General features: G+C 52.5%; 2 protein-coding genes across 3 annotated transcripts; one reads left to right on the forward strand and one right to left on the reverse strand.

Moving 5' to 3' along the window:
- Positions 1 to 178: 178 nt before the first annotated feature.
- Positions 179 to 4,829, forward strand: SMPD1 (sphingomyelin phosphodiesterase 1). The gene is made up of 6 exons (XM_077759541.1): positions 179 to 636; positions 1,554 to 2,326; positions 2,871 to 3,042; positions 3,452 to 3,528; positions 3,743 to 3,888; positions 4,031 to 4,829. Exons 1-6 carry the CDS (start codon positions 355 to 357, stop codon positions 4,438 to 4,440), a joined length of 1,860 nt encoding a protein of 619 aa, XP_077615667.1. The 5' UTR covers positions 179 to 354; the 3' UTR covers positions 4,441 to 4,829.
- Positions 4,830 to 4,967: 138 nt separating this feature from the next.
- Positions 4,968 to 19,675, reverse strand: APBB1 (amyloid beta precursor protein binding family B member 1). Of its 2 annotated transcripts, none has more exons than XM_077759542.1 (13): positions 18,941 to 19,675; positions 13,063 to 13,238; positions 12,911 to 12,967; positions 12,746 to 12,831; positions 12,568 to 12,631; positions 11,987 to 12,136; positions 11,523 to 11,650; positions 10,997 to 11,111; positions 10,763 to 10,847; positions 10,402 to 10,485; positions 5,943 to 6,058; positions 5,619 to 5,795; positions 4,968 to 5,534 (listed from the first exon to the last, which is right to left on the reverse strand). In XM_077759542.1, exons 1-13 carry the CDS (start codon positions 19,659 to 19,661, stop codon positions 5,367 to 5,369), a joined length of 2,127 nt encoding a protein of 708 aa, XP_077615668.1. In that variant the 5' UTR covers positions 19,662 to 19,675; the 3' UTR covers positions 4,968 to 5,366. The 2 variants fall into 2 exon arrangements, with proteins under 2 accessions (XP_077615668.1, XP_077615669.1); XM_077759543.1 differs by lacking the exon at positions 18,941 to 19,675 and adding an exon at positions 14,130 to 14,151.
- Between the last annotated feature and the right edge of the window lie 2,004 nt (positions 19,676 to 21,679).

A 21,679-nucleotide genomic window follows, 5' to 3' on the forward strand; every position in this document is an offset into this window, starting at 1 on the left:
ACCTCCCGCGGTATAGGGCGCCGCAGCACCCCTCCGCTCAGCGACGCGCGCAGTCGCGTCAGGACCGGGGCGGGGCACGAGGGGAGGCGAGGCATGGGCGGGGCCCGGGTGCGCTCCGCCCCCCGCAGCCGCTCCTGCGCTGACCGGGATCCTGGCTGCAGGCGAGATCAGCTGCTGGGGAACCCAGGAAGAGGAAGGGGCGGAGCTGCCTTTCGGCTGGACGCAGAGCAGTCAGTCGACTGCCCCGGGGGTTAGCTGGCAGTCCCCGGCGCCGCCCGGCGCTTTGAGAGCCAGCCAGGGCCGAGGCCGGCGGGACCCGGACGAACGAACCAGCTCTGTCTAGGAAGCTGGGCAATGCCCCACCACGGAGTATCTCTCAGCCAGGGCCACCCCAGGTCCCGCCCGGAGCAGGAGTCGGACCGGACCCGAGGGTCCCTCAGACTGAGGCTCCTGTGGATGGGCCTGCCTCTGGCTCTGGCGCTGGTTCTCTGGGGACCGGCCGCGGCCCACCCTCTTCCCGTCCAAAGCCATCCTGCCGGTCGCTTAGTGCCGCAGCTCCGTGACGCCTTTGGGTGGTGGAACCTCACCTGCCCAGTTTGCAAAACCTTGTTCACCGCTATCGACTTCGGGCTGAAGGTGAGCGCTTAAAGGGCCTGCAGTGGAACAGCCAAGGGAGCGCTGGTAGGGTCGGGCGGTGGAGGGGCTGGAGCTGGGTCCTGAAGAGCATCCCTGATGAAGAGGCTGGAGGATACAAGCCTTTACCGGATTTGCTCTCCTTTAGGGACACCCATGACTACACGCCACCGCTACCTCCATTGTGACCTTGTGAAGTAAGGAAAGAGCCCAAATTATATGCTGGGCACTGTGCTAGCCATTTTATACAGGTCAAATCAAGTCTGTGAGGTGTTTTCATTACTTAACAGTTGTTACCTCCCATTTTCCAAATGAAGAGCATCTGGGAGAGGTTAAGTAACTTCACTGAGGGCACATTGCTGGCGACAAGGGAAGGGCTGGGACTCCTTTCTTGATATATCTGACTCTGAATCCCCCTGTACCTTACACTTGGCATCTCTAATCTGGAGTGCCATACCTGCACTAGCTGCTCAAAAGGGACGTGAATTCAGAAAGATCCAAGGGTGTGGGACTGCCCTGACTCTGATGGGATGATAATGAGTGCGAGTTGGTAGGTGAGTTTTGCAGGTCTCCCCAGGGAAACAGGGCCTGCCCTTGTGTGTGTCCCCAAACTCTGGACAGCCGTATTGCCCAGCCCAAATTTCAAGGCTCTCTGCAGACAGTGACTGAGGAAGCCAGCCAGGCAAGCAAAAGGCCTGAAATGCCACTGCCTACTGAGCTGTAGAGGAAGTATTGGCCTGATGCTGAGTCACAGGGCAATATCTGCGGAAGTCAGGAGTGCACTGAAGTCTCTTCACCACAGTGGCACTGAGTCTGGCCTGGCCCCAGTTTGGATATGGAGGCACAGATGGTGGTAGCCAGGGCTTGACCTGGTCTCTGTGTCCCCTCTGACCTCTCATCACTGGTTCTTCCCACTACAGAAGGAGTCCGGTGTAGCCTGGGTGGGCTCCATGGCCACCAAGCTCTGCAAACTGCTGAAGATAGCACCGCCCACTGTGTGCCAGTCAACTGTCCAGCTCTTTGAAGATGATATGGTGGAGGTGTGGACACGCTCAGTGCTGAGCCCATCTGAGGCCTGTGGTCTGCTCCTGGGCTCCACCTGTGGGCACTGGGATGTCTTCTCATCTTGGAACATCTCTTTGCCAGCTGTACCAAAGCCGGCCCCACAACCACCTAAGCCCCCAGCCCCAGGCGCCCCTGTCAGCCGCATCCTCTTCCTCACTGACCTGCACTGGGATCATGACTACCTGGAGGGCACAGATCCTGACTGTGAGAACCCATTGTGTTGCCGCCGGGATTCTGGCTTGCCACCTGCGTCCCGCCCAGGTGCTGGATACTGGGGCGAGTACAGCAAGTGTGACCTGCCCCTGCGGACCCTGGAGAGCCTGTTGAGCGGGTTGGGACCTGCCGGCCCCTTTGATATGGTGTACTGGACAGGAGACATCCCTGCCCACAATATCTGGCACCAATCACGTGAGGACCAGCTTCGGGCCCTGACCACCGTCACAGCCCTTGTGAAGAAGTTCTTGGGGCCAATACCTGTGTACCCTGCTGTAGGCAACCACGAGAGCACACCTGTCAATGGCTTCCCTCCCCCCTTCATAAAGGGCAATCACTCTTCCAGCTGGCTCTATGAGGCAATGGCTAAAGCATGGGAGTCCTGGCTGCCTCCTGAAGCCCTTCATACACTCAGGTAGTTGAGGTCCATGGAAACCCAGGAAGGGAAAAGAAAGTGGATGATAATGAAGGGAGCAGAGGACCTGGGCATTACTTGTGACTCTTCTAACATGAGTCCTCAGCTGTCTTCACTGACTCTAATCCCACTCCTCCTCTGCCCTTCTCTCTGTCCCTCCCAGGGCTGACAGCATACCCTCTCCATGTTGGTCTGTGTCTTTGCTGATGTTGGCCCTTTCTAAAACACCTCCTCCCCCCCCAACTTTAACATCCCAACTTTCCCAGGCTCAGATCATATTCCTTCTGAATGTCTCTTGCTTCCCATTATAGTTCTCTTTGATCTCTCCCCTGAACTCCTAGAGCCCTTAGCTATCTGAGCCATTTGCCTCAGTCATACGGGCCCTACAATTGGTGCTGTTTGGTCTTCTGCTGGCATGTGAGCTCCTTGGTAGGTATGATGTCCCGTTTGCCTCTGCCCTCCACCCAAATGCTTAGTACAGGACTGCAAGAACAGGACCAGGATTATGAATGAGTGTTGACCCTTCCTGTTCACTTTGTTTCAGAATTGGGGGGTTCTATGCCCTTTCCCCACGCCCTGGCCTCCGCCTCATCTCTCTCAATATGAATTTTTGTTCCCGTGAGAACTTCTGGCTCTTGATCAACTCCACAGATCCTGCTGAACAGCTCCAGTGGCTGGTGGGAGAGCTTCAGGCAGCGGAAGATCGAGGAGACAAGGTGAGGGAAAGTGGTGAGAACATGGTGAATAGGTGCTCCATGTGGGTGGGGGGAAAAGCAGGCCCTTTATGACCAGACTCCTATCTGGAGCATCTGTGAGCAGAGAAGCCTGGTTTTCTGGAATTCCCAACAACCGGATTCCCTGGGAGTTCAGCTACTGGTCCCCCTTAAGACCTCTCATTCACCCCCTCCTCTGGCCAGCAATACCAGCTGTTGTAGGAGTGATGAGTACCAACTCTCCTTGCCAGGGCTGCCTGGACCCCTCCTTGTCCTCATAACCTTCCTCTTTTTTTTTTTTTTAATTTGAAGTTCTAATTGGCTTTATTGAACAATTGATGAATCAAGGAACATCCCATCTAGCAAGTAGAGGGGGATTCTCCCTGATAACCTCCCTTAACTCTCCCTTCAGGTGCATATAATTGGCCACATTCCCCCTGGGCACTGCCTGAAGAGCTGGAGCTGGAATTATTACCGAATTGTAGCCAGGTAGGAGGGAGGTGGAGAGAAGGGGGTGGATGAAGTCTGACATTCATTTGGAAATTTTTTTTGAGTATTTTATCATTCCTCCTGCCCCATTGGGATAGTAAGGCTACTTACTTCAATGTGTGGAGACAGAAAGCATCCTATCTTCCCAGATCTCTTCCCAGATCTCTTCCCTGTCCCTAAAACCTTTTGAATCTAATTAGTGTCTTCTGGCCAGGTATGAGAACACCTTGGCTGGTCAGTTCTTTGGCCACACCCACTTGGATGAGTTTGAGGTATTCTATGATGAGGAGACCCTGAGCCGGCCACTGTCTGTAGCCTTCCTGGCACCGAGTGCCACTACCTACATCGGCCTTAATCCTGGTGAGTGATGTGGGAGTTGTTGAGATAGAGGTAGCAGGAACAGAGTCGGGGCCAAGGCTGGCAAGAGGCAGATGGGACATGTGACCTCTTCCTGGAGTTGCCTTGGCTCCTTCCCTTTCTAGTCAGCCCTTCCTCCTTGCAGGTTATCGGGTCTACCAAATAGATGGCAACTATCCGGGGAGTTCTCATGTGGTCCTAGATCATGAGACCTACATCCTGAACCTGACACAGGCTAATAAGCCAGGAGCCACGCCACACTGGCAGCGTCTCTATAGGGCTCGAGAAACCTACGGGTTGGCCAACGCACTGCCTGCCGCCTGGCATGACCTGGTGTACCGCATGCGGGGTGACACGCAGCTATTCCAGACCTTCTGGTTTCTCTACCATAAGGGCCACCCCCCCTCAGAGCCCTGTGGTATGCCCTGCCGCCTAACTACTCTGTGTGCCCAGCTCTCAGCTCGCTCCGATAGCCCTGCTCTATGTCGCCATCTGGTGCCGAATGGAAGCCTCCCTGATGTCCAGAGCCTGCAGCCAAGGCCATCTCTCTGCTAGGACCCCCACGGCCCAGATTGCCCAGATTTGGGAAAGTACAAATCTTAGAAAAGGTGCAAAAACTCCAGCAATGGCCATGGTAAGAACAGCGTCTGGAGGAAAACCCTGTCCCTGGGCCCCAAGCACACCAGGGAAACAGGACCTTCTTTCATGGAGCTGGTTTGGCAAGATACAGGAGAGAGGGCAGCTGCTCTGCCTGTGCCCAGCATCTAAGCTGCCTTGGGAGTGCTGCCTTTCATGACTGTGGAGCAAAGGTCTAAGTTGGTACTGCCCAGCAGACCACACAGGAGCTCTCACCCCAGGCCTGTGCTGGCCAGCCAGGAGCCCTGTACTGCTGCTGCTGCCTGATTGTCAGGCTGTTAAAATAAAGATAAGAGACTTGGACTCCAGACCCCTCTGCGACTGTCCCACTTTCTCCTCTTAAAGCAGGCAAAAGAAGGGGGCTTTGGGAATATAATCCTAACTGAGGGATGAGGGATGATCACCTGGGGGTGATGGTATGGTGCAGGCACAGTAAGGCACACAGCTTAGCAGGGCAGACAGACTTTATTAGTGATATCAGTACAGCAGAGATGCCCATGGAACAGTGGGGAGGGGACCCATGCCTGGACCAGTCCCCCTTCTGCCCCTGCCAGACCCTACCAAGATGGGGCCTGGCCTAGACCAGTTCCTCCTGCTCCACCTGAAACGGGGAGAGCGTGGGGCTGGCCTTGCTTCCTGCTCCTCTTACCAATCCAGTATTGTCACTTCCTCGCAGGGATTAGGTCTCTCTCTCCCCAGCCCCTAGGCAGGGAACCCCAGCTACTGGGGAGGGGCAGCTTTGAGGGGGCCTGAGGCCTAACAATAGCCTCAAGGGCCCCTCCCTGCCCCATACCCTTGAGTTCCCTGGGGCCCAATGCAAGCAGGTGGAGGGAGGACTGAGGACTTCAGGGGGTATGGGCCCCCAGGCGTTTGGGTTTGAGGGAACCCCACAGCGACTGAACACCCCTGCGGACAGTCCACCCTACACGACGGGCAACGGACTCAGCAGGGGGTGCCGGGAGGCAAGAGGTGGAGGCCTGGGAGCGTGCATCCAAACACTTCTGGTAGCGGAGCTGCAAAGAAGCAGGTGTGGCAGTCACTCTCCAGCCTGCCCCGTGTGGGGTGGGCATCACCACTCTACCACCCTACCCGCTTACCATGCAGGCAGCCTGCACAGCCTCTGAGAGGCTGGCAGCATTGGGCTCGCACCAGAACATGTGGCAGCAGAAGGAGGCTGGGCCGGCAGCCATGATGAATGCAAATGTGTGGACATCTCTGCCCACAGCCAGGAAGGAGAGGAAACGCACCCGACATTCCCCCAGCACTGCTTCCGTCTGGAGGGAGGGAGCCCAGTTAGAAAGGAACAGCCCAACCTTCTCTTCCTCTGGGCTCATCCACCTTACTGGCAGCTCCTGCCCCACCACCCCAGGCTCCCCTCCATGGTGAGGCACAGCCATGCCTTCTCCCATCCCAGTCTTTACCTGCTGATGCAAGATGGTAAGGGTAGCAGGGGCCACGCTGACATGGCTTGGGGTCCACTGCTCACGGCTACTAGAGGACAGGACTGACTCCAGGGCCCCATTTATCACATCTACCCCTGAAAGATATGGATACAAACATGATACCACTAGGGATGGGGAGAGGATACCCCAGGGCCTTTGCTCCATCCCCTTTTCACCAGTTTACAGCCCTGGACAATGCTGCACAAGTATCCCTTCCTTGGTACCTCTTCCTTGGCTTCAGTGACTTAGAACTTTCCTGGTTTCCTCAATAGTGAATCCTAGGCTTGGTTTTCTTTACTTGATTCTGCCTCTTCCTTCAGCCTCCTAAATGAGGTGATCCCCCAAAGCTCTGACTTCCCCACATCTTGGCTCTCAGTGTTCACCCACATTCAGACATTCTATGTCACACCACAACAACTTCCAAACCAGCCCCTATAGGCCACTCCTCTCCCAAGACCCATACTTTGTTTTGTTTTGTATCCACTTGAGGTACATTGACTTTTGTGTCCCACTGTGCTGTCATTACAGTGTACAATCGCATTTACACCTACCACAATCTCCCAATTGATTCTTTTATTACCATTTTACAGATAAGGAAACTGATGCTTAAAATTCCCTTCTCTATATTCCTAAGTTTTCAGAACGAGAGGGATTGTCAAATATTAGTTGGATTCAGTAATTTCAGTAATTTCTACAATGTGCTCAAAGGAAGTAACACAAGGTTCCTGGCTTTTAGATCAATCAACTTCCCCCTGTAACAGTGGTTTCCTCCATCTCAAACTGTTATTAAACACTTCACTCCTGCATCCCACTTTTGCCTGCACTCAGCAGAAAACCACGGCAGGAGAAGCACATGGCATGGTGGAGCATGGGTGCTGGTCCTGGCACTACTCATGAACCAGCAGTGTGATCTACTGGTCTCTACCTTCGCAGCTAAGAGGTTAGAGTAAGCAGTGCCAACGTGAAGGCATGCAGCCCTGTGGGCCACTCCTGGGCCCTCTTGCCCCTCTCAGTGCCTCTGGGCTCCCATAAGCAGACCACATGGACCCTTTGTGGGCAGAAGACAAGGAAGAGAACAAATGGCTCCCTCGAAAATCCTCCCTCATCTTGGACTTGCTCATCTTACCTCTGGCCAGATCAAACCAAACGCCTCTCCCAAACATGGAAGTCCTCCAAAAACCAGCCTCATCTGAGTTGTCAGACCTCATATTTTACTGCTCCCTGAGCTTCAAATGATTTATGTAGCATTTATTAACATCTAATCCTGGCAAATGCCCTACTAGGCAGATGGGGAATACAGAGTAAGAGAAGAGGATGCCCTCAAGGGACACAGGCTGTGTGGAGAAGCCTCCGTTTGGAGGACCCTTTCCCTCTTAACTGAGAAACTCCCAATACTCATCCTTTGGGGTTCACCCAAGCCCCACCCAGAAGCCTTCCCTGTCGCAGGGCAGAGAGAGGATGTTGCTGGAACAGCCTCTAACACATCTGATAACTCCTGTAAAACCTTTCTCCACACTGGGCTGTGGCCATCTCAAGAACAGAAGCCAAGTTTAATTCATCTCCATGTCCCCAATCTTAGAACAGGGCTTATATACTGAAGGAATTCCAGATGCATGAGCAAGTCACCCTGAAGGCAACATGGGCAGATGCATTCAAACTGTATCAAGTAACCTAGAAGCCCACATAATGGTGACAACGCAGGCAGTCCTGAGGGGGTCAGGTCTAATTGCCAAGGGCTGTGGTGTTTTTGACATTTAGGCCACTCGATGGAAAATCTTGAAGACCATGAATGTGGACAAGATATCAAAGTCAAACTGCTTGACAAGCTCATGGGGCTGTGGGGGATGGGGCCTGGCCTCAGAGTGTGGGGAGGATCAGTAGGGTTGGGGGGGGAAGGAGTAGGGAGCAACGTGGCCTAGAAAAAGTCTGCCATATTTGGTAACAACTCAGGAGTAAAACCTACACCCTAACCCCTAGCTCTGTACTCCCAATACCCCTTATCCTACTGTGCATTTTTTCCCAGATCAATTGTTCCCTTCCAACATAGTATGTAATTTCGTTATTGCTTGTCTCTCCTGGCTAGAATGTCAGCTACCTGAAGGCCGTAGTCTGTCAGTTTTGTTCATTCATGTATACTGAGAACTTAGAATAGTGCCTGGCACAAATCAGGCATTCAATACTTATTCACTGAATAAATGAATGATTAATGAGTGAATATTGAAGCTTCAGGAGGGGCCAGTGTTAAACTCCTGGAGGTTAAGAAAGGAGCGTAAGATAAAGCAGGAAGTGAGGTAGGGGACTCAACAGAACAGACCCATCCGGGTGACAGGCAGCAGAGGAGCGGTTACAGTTTGCAGACAGTTGCTTCATCATTGTGAGAACCTATGTAAGGTGGCGGAAAGACAGGGGAGTAGGGGTAATAGCTGGAAGAGGCAATGAGGGCTTGGAAGTTGAGGGTGAAAGGCAGAAAGAAATGAAAGCAAAGGTGAAGAGGTCAGCCAGGCTTTTTTCCTGCTCCCTGAGTATGACTGTCTCACCTTCAGCTCCATGTCTGTGGCAGTGCCATTGAAACTAACTGGAATACCAACTTCCCTCTGCAAATCCAGGCCTTCTTTCAAACCCCAGCTCAATCCCCATCCTTCTCAAGAAGGGTTCCTTCATTGGATATAAGATGCTGGTCATTAAAGTCAGCATGGCTTGAGGGGAAGAACAGAGAATTAAAGATTACCAGGTTTGAGTCCTAAGTCTACTATCTGGCTGTGTCATTTGAGTCTTCTCCACACTCATGGCTTTGATTACCTCTAAAATCCAACTCAGCCAACCTGAGTGTTCCACTAAGCTTCCCCAAGACACATCAAAATTGGCATGTCCAAAACTGAATTCCCATCTCTATACTAAAACTGGCCTCTTCCAAAGTCTACTACCTTTAGAGAATGACATCACCATCCAGTTAGTTCCCAAAGCCAGGGAGCCAGGAGTCAGCCTGAATGCCTCCGTCCTTTGTCCCACATTCAGTCAATCACCAAGATACTTTAATTGTCTAAACATCTCTTGACTCTGTGCACTCTTCTTCAGCTCCACCACAGTCCACAATACACTTACCAGCCATGACTACTCCAAGACCCTCCCAACTGAGTTCTTCACATCCACCTCCACCTACCAAACATCTTTCTCCATAGCATAGCCAAAGCAAGCTTTTACAAAATTCTAATCTGAGTATGTCAGGTGCTCTCCTGAAAACTCTTCTACAGCTCCTTGCTGCTCTTAGGATGAAGACAAATGCCTTCCACTATGGGTCCTCCCCTACACTGTTCATTCTGCCTGTAATGATCTTCCCCTGCTTTATTCCTATCTCTAGCTCATCTTACCACATTAGCGTCTACTCATTTTTTGGTCTTAGTTCAAATGTCACTTTCTCAAGAAGGTCTTTTTTGACATCCCTAAATTAAGTTCCTCTGTTACAAGTTTTATAGTACTTTGCTGCTTTCTTTCAATGAATGCTCATTTGTAATAATACATTTATTATTAATATGATTATTTGATTAATTCTTTTTTTTTCTGCTGTAGCCTCTGTGAAAGCTATGGCCATTGTTCCCCAGGACCTAGTTCATTGTAGGCCTTATAGGTATTTGTTAGGCAAATGAACAAATAAATAACAGGTACTGTGAAAGCACCAGAAATATAAGTGAGAACCAGATAGTTTCTACTCTCAGTCTCCTTATCTACAAAATGGGTGTTACCAAAATCCCAACTTCATAGTATCATCAAAACTTAAATGACAAACAGGCGCCTGGGCGGTTCAGTCAGTTAAGCATCTGACTTTGGCTCAGGTCATGATCTTGTAGTTCACGAGTTCAAGCCCTACATCGGGCTCTGTGCTGACAGCTCAGAGCCTGGAGCCTACTTTGGATTCTGTGTCTCCCTCTCTCTCTGCCCCTCCTCCACTCACACTTTGTCTCTCTCTCACTCTCAAAAAAATAAACATTAAAAAAAATAAAAATAAAATCTAAATGACATATAAGGAAGTACTTCACAGGCAATAAAGCATGTCACAATTATGCTCACTGCTTCCTCTCTAGGTGCTCACAGCTCATAGTTAGTGCTATAATACCAAACCCAGCTCCCAGCTGCTACTTGGTGTTTCCAGTCACCTAAGACCTGCCTCCCAACCCAATCAAAGTGTTTCCATGGGATGCAAGAGTTGGTCTCCCTGTGTGCCTAGTTCATTGGTTCATACTCAGTGAAGGCATGCCAACTGCTGCTATAGGCAGGACACAGAGTGCAGATGGGACAGAAGTACAGGAGGTGGGATGCATTTTAAAGGAAAGGGTGACATCAAGCCTGAGGAAGGTCTGGTAAAAGAGGCACTGGGAGGCAGAAGATGGGGGCATTGCTTTGGGATCAATGCTGGTAGTCTCTAGGTAAAGAACACACATACCAACAGGTTTAGCAACAGGCACATTCCCCAGGTAATAGACTTGGAACTTTTGTACCAACTCATTCTTAGGTGCTGGGAATTCCACTGTGGGAAAGAAAAGGAGGATCAATTGTGGTGGCAGATCTTGCTCACTCCCAGTCCCCACCACCAGGGCATAAGCTGGACATGCACCCAGCGAAGTCCTCACTTCCACCCCTTCCCCATCTGCCTTTAACCAGAGTCCCTCACTTATTTGATCCAAAGACTTTAGTCTCCATGTGCCCAGTTTTTGTCATGTCTATATAGTAGCACATGCCTCTACTTGAGTCACCACACCTTTGCAAACAAAGTTGGGCTGGACCTGAAGGGTTGTGGCACTGACCTTGGAAAGGGACATCCACAAGTTTAGAGTGGTCCAGGGAGAGTCCATTTACCAAGCACCGGGCATTACGCCGTTCGGCCATGATCTGAGGAAGGGGAGACCGGAGGGGAGGAGCAAGGGAGAGTCTATTAGGGCTTCATTGCCCTGGAGCCCCCCCACCCCGACTCAGTGACCCCACCCACATCCTTGTAGAGCAAAGGTGGTAGCTAGTCCAGGGAGTGGAGGGGGCCGTGCCTTAGAGCAGATCTCATGCAGGCTGGTGGCGATGTTCTTGGCGGGTGCCTCACAGCGAAACACGTGGCACTTGAGCATCTGGGTCAGTTTATCACGAGCTACGTAGGCAAAGTCCCTGTTGAGGGAGGGGCACCTCATTGTCTCCCAGTGCCATCCAACATGAGGCGTCATCCCTACCCAACCCACACCCTCCCTGTCCATCGCAGCTCCTCAGGGCTTCTGGCCTTGGGATGGTTTCCCGTGGGTGCTGCCTTCTGGCTGGTGGGTAAGACAGGCAAACATGCTGAGGAGGGGAAAATGGATGAGCACAGCAGGAGGGCAGGAAGGGGCAGGGCAGATAGGGGAACTTGGGCGCTTTGAGGCATCTGGTCCAGGTGTGGGAAGAGGAACAGGCAAGGTAAATTAGGCATAAGTACCTCTCTCTGGGTCCAGCAGCACAAGAGAGGCAAAGAATACAGTTAGGGAGGAGGGCCCCCACTCAGATGGCTGGATGCCCCCACCCTAGGATCCCAGGCCCAGCTCCCACCTTCCACTGTCCCGCCCGACGCCCCACACTCGAATGCTGACGATGGGCTGGGCGTGCAGCAGGGCCTGACTCTGTGGCTCCACCAGCTTTAGTGTCTCGTCCTCCAGCTGTAGCAGCAGGTCCTTTCCCTGCAGACCCAGAGAGCAGTCACTCAGTGGAGCCCCAGCTGGGGAGGTGCTGATCTCTGCCACCGGCAGCTCAGGGCACCCCCAACCGTGCAGGCCTCACTCTAGTAGAGGTCACATCTGTCATCTCTTATGTGACTCCTTTTATCATCCAGTCACTGTTAGAAACCATCTCCCAAGGCCCCGACCTGGAATCACACACCCATGTCACAGGCTGTCACTTGGGGGGGGTGGGTGAAGCCTCCCTCCCCCCAGTGCTGCTCTAGCAGCCCAGCTCTCCTCTCCCTCACAGCTCCCTTCCCTTCTCCACTGCACCACACCTGCTAGCTCAGCCCTCACCTCCCCCCAGCCCCCAGACATGGGGTCATGCAGGTTGTTTTTGTGGTAGGAGAGCTGACGGATGCAGTTGTTGACTGCCACGCTGCTGCGTCCAGGGGCCAGCTCCTCCTCGGTCATCTCCACCCAGCCTAGGGAGCGCACGGCGAAACACTGCCAGACACAGAAGAGGGGGTGGGAGGTACAGAGTCTGAGCTAGAACAGGAGAACCCCAACACAGAGCACTCTCTCTGCTGAGAGCAGAGGAGTTCCTGACTCAGAACATAGCAGCTAGGAGGGTGTGCAGAGCTCCCCATCGGTTGATGGGAAGGATGACAGTCTGAGAAGAGACCCCTGCTAGTACAAGGAAGCATCTGAACCATCCTGGAGAGACCCCCCACCCCAAGCCATTGGGCTAGTTGAGTTAAACACTGACATGCCTCTGCCTCAGACACAGGGGTCTGTGCTAAGACTAGAGGAGCTCCTAACTCAGGACCTGGAGAGCTTACTGAGACCAGAGATGCCCCCTAAGAATGTGACACAAGGGGGTCTCCCACACACACAGGAGTCCCAGCCTGAGGAATGGGCATTGGCCTTGAACAAACCTTGATCCCTGGGTTGGCATTCCGTGGGGGCAGCTTCTCCTCCTCTTGGGGTAATGGTTCTGGGCTGGAGAAAGAAGGTAACACTTAGTACGGATCACCAAACAGGGAGGTGTCCCAAGGCCTCTCCCAGAGAGATCAATCCCTCTGCCAGCCCACTGTGTCATGCCTTCCCACTCACCTGAGGCTCTGAGCTGGGAAGGACAATGTCCCCTCCTCAGGGTCCTTCAGCCCCAAATCCATAGGGGCCTCCTCACTGGGTTCATCCTTGGGAAGGGGTGAGAGAAGTCAGGACCAGAATGATGCCCCTTCTCCAGCTCCCCCACTGTAAAGCAGGTCCCCTCACCTTCCAAAATTCTCCATCCTCAAAGCCTTCTCCATGGGCAAAGCCTGTCCAAGTAAGCTAGAGAGAAGGATGGGAGCAGTGAGTGGGTGGCTCATCTTGCTCCAGCAGCACCACCCCTCCACCGCTGGACAAAAAACAACCTGTGAGCTCACCTGAGACTCCTCTTGGGGGCTGTTCCCCTGTGAGGGAGAGGCCCGGCCCGGGGGCTCCCACTGGGTGGTCCCTGTTGGGATGTGCCAGTAGTAGGTCCCTGAGGTATCCTGGACCCTCATCCATCCAGCCGGCAGGTCGGAATCCGTCTCGAAGGCGTTGGGGTTCCAGAAGGAATCTGCCAGGTGGGGGGACTGATGAGGATGTGCCCACCCAACAAGCAGATAGTGGATACTTATGCCCAATCCCCTCACTGAGACCCCACCGTACAGAGGAGGGATGGGGGAAGGGCTCCAGCACAAGGTTCCTGCTTCCTCCTAGAGCCTGCAGTCTGGAATCACAACATGAGGGACCACCTGCAGGGGACATGACTCAGGTCTCCCCCCGGACCCTCCGCCTGGCTAATGTGGCCACATAGAGCGAAGAAGGCAGAGAGAAGGGAGGGAGGTCGGGTAACCCCAACTGACCTCCTATCACACATATCCATATTTCAGGTACACACGCATATCAACTCCTGCACACATATGTGCACTCAGACACACAACACATACAAGCCCTACTACACACCTGTGCAGCCACATCAAACACAAGGGTATGCACACACAAAAAATGCCATATAGATGGCAGGTATCACAGTCAGGGGCACCCACATGTGCAGGGGCAAAAATATACATATACATACCAACTCCAGCCATACACTAATGCAGACACCATACACAGAGGTGTGCATACACACAGTTATATATATCAGCTCCCACCACATGTGCCCAGAGACCACACCCACAACAACCCCCAACACATATGTGGGTACCACACAAATAGTGAGTGCACACTCAGTCAGCCTCTGCCACATGTGTGCAGACACCACAGACACCCATGACGAGACCTTTTACCACACACAGAAGCAGGCAAATATTTCATGCATGTGCACACATACCTGTGACATACACCCCTCGTCCCCTAGCAGAGCCACACCACTCCAGCTCTGTGGCCCAGCTTATGCCTCCTCTGCCTCTCCTCCCCACCCAGCCCCACCCCACATCATGCCCAGCCCCACGCTACCCCTCACCTGGGCTGCTGTCCTGCAGGATGATGGCCAGGAAAAAGTCCTGGGAGAACATGGCGCTGGTTCCCAGCCCCTCCTGCCTCTACCCTCCCTCCTCACAGCCCCTCCAGCCCAGCCAGCTGGGCTCACAGCCTGGTGCTGGGCTGCAGAGAAAAGCTCATCCCGCCCCCTTCTCACCAGGGCAGAGCGCCTGCCAGGCAAGATCCTCCCCCGCCTGGCGCTCGCCAAGGAGGGGCCCAGACCACCAGGGGAGGGAAGCTCCCTGGGATGGGGATGGAGGGTCTTCATAAGACCCTAGCCCATCCTGCTCACATCTCTTCCTTCTAACCCTGGCTCCCCTCCCCCAATCCTGAATCTCCATCCCACCCCGAGGCAGTCGCCACAGCACCACAGTCAAACCTAGTCTAGGGGACACCAGGAAGCTCAACCCCTAGGGAATACCTCAGTCACCTGGGGCCCTGCAAAGCCTGTAGCTCTCAGCACAAAAAGGGCGTGGCTTCAGGACTCCCAGGGCTCCCTCCCTGGCCCAGAACCTGCCCGGCAGTTTGAGGCCAAAAGTGAGCCTTAAGGGCTGGGCCCCAGCAAGCTTGAGGTTGGGCTTGGGGCTTCCCAGAACAGCCCCCCTCACCTGCCAGGGCCCAGCTAGGCTGCAGCGTCTCCTCGGCAACCGCAGCACCAGGATGGCTGGGAGCGCCCAGACTGCTGACGTGCTTCCCGTTACCAAGGAAACCAGGAATCCTGACTGGTCCAAGAGGCAGCACTGAGGATATAGGCAGTCCCCAGACCCAGGCTGCTGGGCAACCGGGCACAGGGGGCCTGGGAGCAGGCACGGTTACCCAAGGTGGATGCACACCTGATGTGAGAGTTATTTGAGCATGATGTCTCACCACCCTCAGCTTCCAGGTGAGGTGGGCTCACAGAGGAGGGGCTCTTCTTGCCCGTCCAGCCTTCTAAGTAGCCATTACCACCTCTTCTCCCTCCACCCTCCCTTCACCTCAGGCCCTAGGGAATTAGAATGCCTGCTCTTTCCCAGGAACTTTCCATCATCTTCAGAGCCCTCCTATCAAACCTTTCAGGAACACCAGCACCCAGGGCAACCATGCCCTCCAGAGCCACACCCTTCTTCATGGAGGGTCATGCACCTTTTGAATGTGGGGACCAATTCACCATCTATGACTGACTCACACATACCAATCCATCTGCCATCCCTTTTAGTCCTGTACCTTCCTGCTTCAAAGAGCTTCATCCTTCCGATCTGTCCTGGAGGGGCCGCTCTCCCCCCTTGACCATCTGGGAGGCCCTTCTGGAGCCTGGCACATCTCCCTCTAAGCACAGCCCCACTCAGGCCTTTGCTGCCACATACACACATATTTTCAGGAATGGACATCTTCACTCCTGCCTTGACTCATTCAGGCACTCATGCACAAATTCAAAGATTTGTGTATCATTCATTCACTCATCCATGCACACCTTCCTGGTGAAACCAGGGGTGTGACCATTTGCTCAGGAGGCAGTGAATTGCATAATGGTCTCCCCTCTTCTGTACTCCCAGGTCACTACAGTAGTCCGAGCTCCTACCTGGAATTCTCACCTGGATCTCTGCAACAGCCTCACAGGGGGGCTCTACACTACAACCCATGTGATTGTTCCAAAATCCTAAACTACTCTCCACTTTAATATTCTTAATTATTTTTTCTCTTGCCCTCAGGATAGAACTTAAACTCTTCCTGGAGTTTGGGTGCTGTTCTGAGCCCCTAACCTTCTGCCTCTTAGCCTTATCTATGATCACCCGCCTCCTTTCTTGTCTCTCTCTCTCTCCCTGCTAGGCAAGCCCCTTGTCCTCTCCAAGTCCAGCCTCCCTCCCTCAATCTTCACCTGGCTATGACCCACTCCTCCTTCAGGCATCCATGTAAAGGTCGCTTCTCAAAACTGACCCACCCCTTTCCCCCACCATGAACATAGGCAGGGTTGGGTGTCCCTCCTACACTTCTCCCATCCCAGTGCTCACCATGCTGATCAGAGCTGCCTGTTTATCTCTGTCTCCCCCACTAGACTGTGAGTGCCTTAAGGGCAGGAAACTTCCTCTCTTGTAGGAGGGAGATGCAGTCTCAACATCTAGGACAAGGCCTGGCAGTATGAACCCAACACAGGTGGTAAAGTTCTTTCACTCATTCATTCACCATTCATTCGTTCATTTATTCGCTTATGCATTCAATCAACAACTTTGTGGAGATCCTAGAATGAGAAGGAGAAAACACCTCTGTCCAATTCTACTCCATTCCTTCGGCAGCCCAGACTTCCTCTGTGGCCTTCATGGCCATAGTACCACAATTACAAGAGTAAGCAGTGACTCAGCCCCTTCCTTAGGCTGTCCCCACACCACTCACTACTTTGAACTTCTATAGCCTCTAACAGAACCTGATTCTTGACCATCCTCTCTCACTGACGTTGATGCCCGTGCAGAGCATACCCTGCCCACTTCTTCAGCAGTTCTAACCTTCTTCTCCCAGAAGACTCATAGGTGCAGCTACTGTAATGACCATCCCAGCAGCCCCAGAGCAATCAGACCTCTGACTCATACCCAGTGCTAGGGCAGGGGCTGCAAACCAGCAGCCTACAGACTGATACACGACTCAGATTTGGTGGGGCCTGCATGATGCTTTATAAAAAAAATAAATAAAAGAATTGGGGGGGGGCACCTGAGTGGTTCAGTAGATTAAGTAGCTGACTTCATTCAGCTCAGGTCATGATATCACAGTTCATGGGTTGAAGCCTCACATCGGGCTCTGTGCTGACAGCTCAGAGCCTGGAGCCTGCTTCAGATTCTGTGTCTCCCTCTCTCTCTGCCCCTTCCCTGCTCATGCTTTCGCGCTCACTCACACACTCTCTCTCTCTCTCAAAAATAAACATTAAAATCAAATTTTAAAAAGCAATTGGGATATTTCACATCAATGTCCAGTTTTATGTTTACCTAGAAAAGTTGCACGAATTGGCTCCATTGCAACTACATTCCCTCCCCCCCCACACCCAATCCTATAAATAACAAGCTGGAGTGGAGTAGCAGCGGTTCCCTTTAAAGGGGGTCCAAGCAATGACATCGAAGGCCACTAATATGACAAAAAGGGAGGCGATCAGACTTTGTCTTTGATAGAAGTACTCAATACCACCTATGAAGTGTTCGCCAAAGCAAAACACCAAAAAAACTCTCAAATCTGAATCGGATCAAGGCTCTGAAACTTACTTCCAAATTTACAGGAAATTTCGGGGAAGAGAAACCTGTTCAACACTGCCACAGGGAGAGGGTCTGCAAATCCAGACCATGAAAAACCCAAGACAAATAACACAGTGTCCCCAGTTTAAAACAACAACAACCTGCAAGCAAAAATAGAGACAGACAGAGGAATGGAAGGACAACATACAGATCAAAAGAAAATTTAAGATTCATATCCACCACGGAAAGGTCTGGGACTCTTTGGTTATTGATTCAAACAATCAAAACTTTTTTTAAAATGGCAGAGTTGGGGGTCATTTATTAAACAACTGGGAAATTATAAACATTGACTGGATGTTTGATAATATTAAGGAATTACTGTTAAAGTTTTGAGTTCATGATAATGATATTGTGGATCTTTTTAAAAGAGTTTTGTTTTTTGGAAATGCAGAGGTAAACACTTAATGGATTTGAGTGTTTGCTTCAAAATAACCTAGGCTAGAACCCAGGAGTAGGTGGGGGCAACAAGATTAGTCATGTGTTGATAATTGATGAAACTGGGTCATGGGTAAATCGGGCTTATTATTCTATTCTCTCAACTTCTGAAAATGTCCATGATAAGTTTTTTAAAAAGGGAAGGTGTACTGCCCTTGGCTCACCTGCATGAACCACATGCCACCCTGCAAAGGCTCTACATTTGGAGTCTGGTATGGTGCCTGCTAGGTGCACACAAGAGTCTTTCCTAATCTCTACTTACATCCTAGCCCACAGAAGTCCAGGCTTGCCGCTACAGCCCATTATCTCTGTCCTTTTTTCCTCAGCCCTGACTGCATCTCTACATGACATGAGCAAATATGGAGACTCAATTTATTTAAGTAGGACGTATTTAATGATCAATCCTTGGAGTTTTAATATCTATTTTCTCCCCCCACCCACCCTAAAACCTTCCTTTATTTCCTAACTTTTAGTCAATGTTCCATTCCTGATACAAAGGATACAAAATGATATCCTTGCAATGCTCAGAGTGGTTTCTGCACACAACCCTCAACCTCAGTCTTTCCAAATAAACCTCTGTGGGGAGGTGCTGCTGCCGCCTCCAGACCTGGCCTGTTAAAACCTGGCTCAAGTGCACCTGGTTCATCATACTGTGTACATCAGTGGCAGGGTATGCAGGGCCAGGAGCTCAGGCCGAGACTCAGTCCTACTGTGATCCCAGACTGTCGGTGGCTTTGAGAAAGCTACTTAACCTCTCCAGGCCTCCTTTTTTGGTCATCTGTAGTACAGGCACCATAATAGTCTCTACCTCACAACATTATTGTAAGGATTAAATACAATAATGATGAGCACAGAGCAGTACCTGGTAAGTGCTCCCTAAATGTACCTGGTCTACCATCCATCAGGGTGTATGTGACAGGAGAATCTATCAACTTGTGCAAGCACTCTTAATATAGGAATGGTTTCGTTCAGGAAAACCTGGATCCGGTCTGCTAAGGACATGCGCTCTGTGACTCATGCCAAGGCTGGCCCTGGCCCATGTTTGGAAAGGCCTGACCTCTGCCCTCTTGCCCTCCCATATTCCCCATATCAAGCTCCATTAAGGTACCTGTGTCCTCCGGGGAGCCATAGGAGGGGCTGCCCTGGGATAAGGTGGCCCAGCTTGAGTCCTCGTCACTGGCTGCACTGTTCCGCATGCCAAACAGGAGGCTGGCACTCTTGCTGTGCTCTCGGGGACCGTCGGCAAGGGCCTGGGGTCTGGGGGGCATCTCCACATTCTCTGGGGGCTCGGGCAGCCCTTGGGGAGAAGACAAGTCCTCCTCCTCCTCCTCCTCGTCCTCTTCCTCATCATCCTCCTCGGCCTCCCCGGCTGCCTTCTCCTCTCCTTCATCTGGCCCATGCTCTTGAGTGCTGATGATCAGGCCGGATCCGCGGAGCCCTCTGTTGGCCGCATTGTGGGCAGAGAGCTCCAGCTCAGAGTACAGGTGCATCAGGCCTTTGGGGCCCAAGGGTGCCATCTCAGGCTCCTGACTGGCCTCCTCTCCCAGGGTCAAGGTCACGTTGCGGTTCTGATCACGATGGGCTGTGGCAGCCCGCCGCAGCTGGTTTTGGCCCTCCTTCAGCCACTTGGCATTGGCAGGGCCTGGCTCAGGCCCACCACCCTCACCCATGGCACTGCGCAGGTCCTTGGGTCCCACAGCCGTGGCCTGCAGCTTGGAGTTGAGCAGCTGGTTGTGGGCAGCGTGCAGGGGCAAGGGTAGGCTCAGGGCGGGGCCTCCGTGGCTGTTGGCATTAATGGCCGACTGGCTCAGTGACGATGGAACAGACATGGCCTTGGCAGATCCTGCAGGGTGGGGAGAGGAGACCGTGTTGAGCCTCCAGGTTGGGATAGCAGCACCTCTGCTTCCGCCCAGGCTGTGCTCTGCACCTCCTCATCTCCCTTATGCACAGCAGGCCAGCATGCACTGCTCCATGTCCTGTGAGCTATTTTCTCATGACAACAACTAGCCTCAACTGCTGTCCCCCTTCACCATCACCTGCTCATCCTATCTCCACCAAAGGCTAGGGCCAGGCCCCACAGTCCACTCTGGCCCTAAATCCCCAGCCCCGAGCTTTCTGGGACAGCACAGCCAGACCCTGCTCTGTCCTTACTCCCAATGGCAGAGCCTCCACACAATGGCTCTCTATGCATCCCCACCCCCAGCTTATCCGACTGGGGCTTACTGTGCCAGGGACCCAGCTGGCGTGGGACTGGCTCATGTGTTCTGGACACTGGACACTGACTGCTCCTTTCCTCCTGCCACGTTGCTATCCACAGCTCTCCTACTGTGGGCTCCTGAGGCTGTGTTCCTATCATTGCCAAATCACTGGGCTCAACCAGCCCTGAAGCCCACCCCAACTATGGACTGTGAGAATAGGAGAGAATGAGCTGCAGACCCATCCCTCAAGGGCATGGACCTGGGAAGGAAGATCACGAAGGAAGGATCTTCAGTTCTAATCTGTGGCTCCTTTGGCCAAGATGAACCTACATTTTGATGACTGTTTCCATAAAGCGTCTCACTGTGGGCACCACTCCATCTGCCAGCCCCTATAATGGCCCATGCTTGGGTCATTGCGGGGGCTTTGGACCTGTACCCTCAGTCCTTCAGGTCTTGATCCAAATGTCACCTTCTTAGTGACACTTTCCTTGATACTCTTTAAAAACAGTAGGCTACCACTCCCTCTCTCAGCAACACTCAAACCTTCCCTAGTGTCTAGACCATCTGTCAAGCTATTAATCAACATTATTATTATTATTATATGTTTCATGATTGTCTTCTCATGACTATAATTTCACTTCCATGGTGGAGGATTTTGTCTTTTTTTTGTTTTTTTGTCAATGCAATATACCTAGAGCTTAACACAGTCCTGGTACAGAGTAGGAATTCAATAAATATTTGTTGAATGAATGTATAACTCTGCCCTCCCACCTCCCAAATGCCCCATTTTAGCATCTCCTCTCCCAGTTTCAGAAAACACACTTTGGCCATGTTACTGTGTCTCAACAGTGCCCCAACCAAACCCCATCTGCCTTCAGGTGAGGGGATTTCCTGTTCCACAGTGACAGCCCTCCACTTCCTGTCCCCTTGGGCCCCCTCTCCTTACAAGCCCTTTGTGGACCACCTTCTCTGCCTACCTATCCTTCCAGCCACATCGCCCAATGATCCCACTACAGTGGGATCACTCTACCCTCCCCATCTCCCTGACCTTCCACTGCTCTGCTGTCCTCCTTCACCAACCCCCACTATAGAGTGCTTACTCCCTGGACCCTCCCTACCACCACCTCACAGGTCATTCTCCCTAACCAACTAATACCCAATTCTCTCTCATCCTGGCCCTCTTAGCTCCTACTGTGTCACCCTTCCCCCTCCCTGATACCCTCTCTTGGAGTCCTCTCTTCCTACTTGACCCTTCACCCCAGCACACAGCTCTCCCTCACTGACTGCCCCTCAGTACACACCTCTCTCTCCAACTCCCACTGTATGGCTCTTTCTCCCTGATTTCTCACCTGAGAGTTCTCTCTCCTGGTGGCCCCACTGGGGAATTCTTTCTCCCCCCAAACCCCAGGTCCTGGGGCTCTCTGCACCTCAGTGCAGCTCTCAGCCCTGAGCCCAGGTTGCTGGTGAGGTGCTTTCTCTGCCTGAGCAAGGCTCTGCTGTCTCAGGTGCGCACATGGTCCTGAGGTAGGAGCCATAGTCCACCCTTCCTTCCTGCCCAGCTCCTCAGACCCTAGCACATTGCTGTGCACACGTCTGTGACATAGATGAAAACATGTTCTTGTCTGTGTATTTGCCTCGCATGTAACTGC

This window comes from Crocuta crocuta, unplaced genomic scaffold, assembly GCF_008692635.1.
Source record: "Crocuta crocuta isolate KB4526 unplaced genomic scaffold, BGI_CrCroc_1.0 scaffold43, whole genome shotgun sequence".
NCBI classification, from domain to species: Eukaryota; Metazoa; Chordata; class Mammalia; order Carnivora; family Hyaenidae; genus Crocuta; species Crocuta crocuta.

Excerpts from the sequence above, each read along its gene's own strand:
- APBB1 (XM_077759542.1), bottom strand. The coding sequence starts at position 19,661 with ATGTCTGTTCCATCGTCACTGAGCCAGTCGGCCATTAATGCCAACAGC. Across the intron at positions 11,651-11,986 it reads TGTCTGGGGGCTGGGGGGAG|GGAAAGGACCTGCTGCTACA; the intron begins GTGAGGGCTGAG and ends CTGGGTCTGCAG. Across the intron at positions 10,848-10,996 it reads TGCATGAGATCTGCTCTAAG|ATCATGGCCGAACGGCGTAA; the intron begins GCACGGCCCCCT and ends CCCCTTCCTCAG.
- SMPD1 (XM_077759541.1), top strand. The coding sequence starts at position 355 with ATGCCCCACCACGGAGTATCTCTCAGCCAGGGCCACCCCAGGTCCCGC. Across the intron at positions 637-1,553 it reads CTATCGACTTCGGGCTGAAG|AAGGAGTCCGGTGTAGCCTG; the intron begins GTGAGCGCTTAA and ends TTCCCACTACAG. Across the intron at positions 3,889-4,030 it reads CTACATCGGCCTTAATCCTG|GTTATCGGGTCTACCAAATA; the intron begins GTGAGTGATGTG and ends TCCTCCTTGCAG.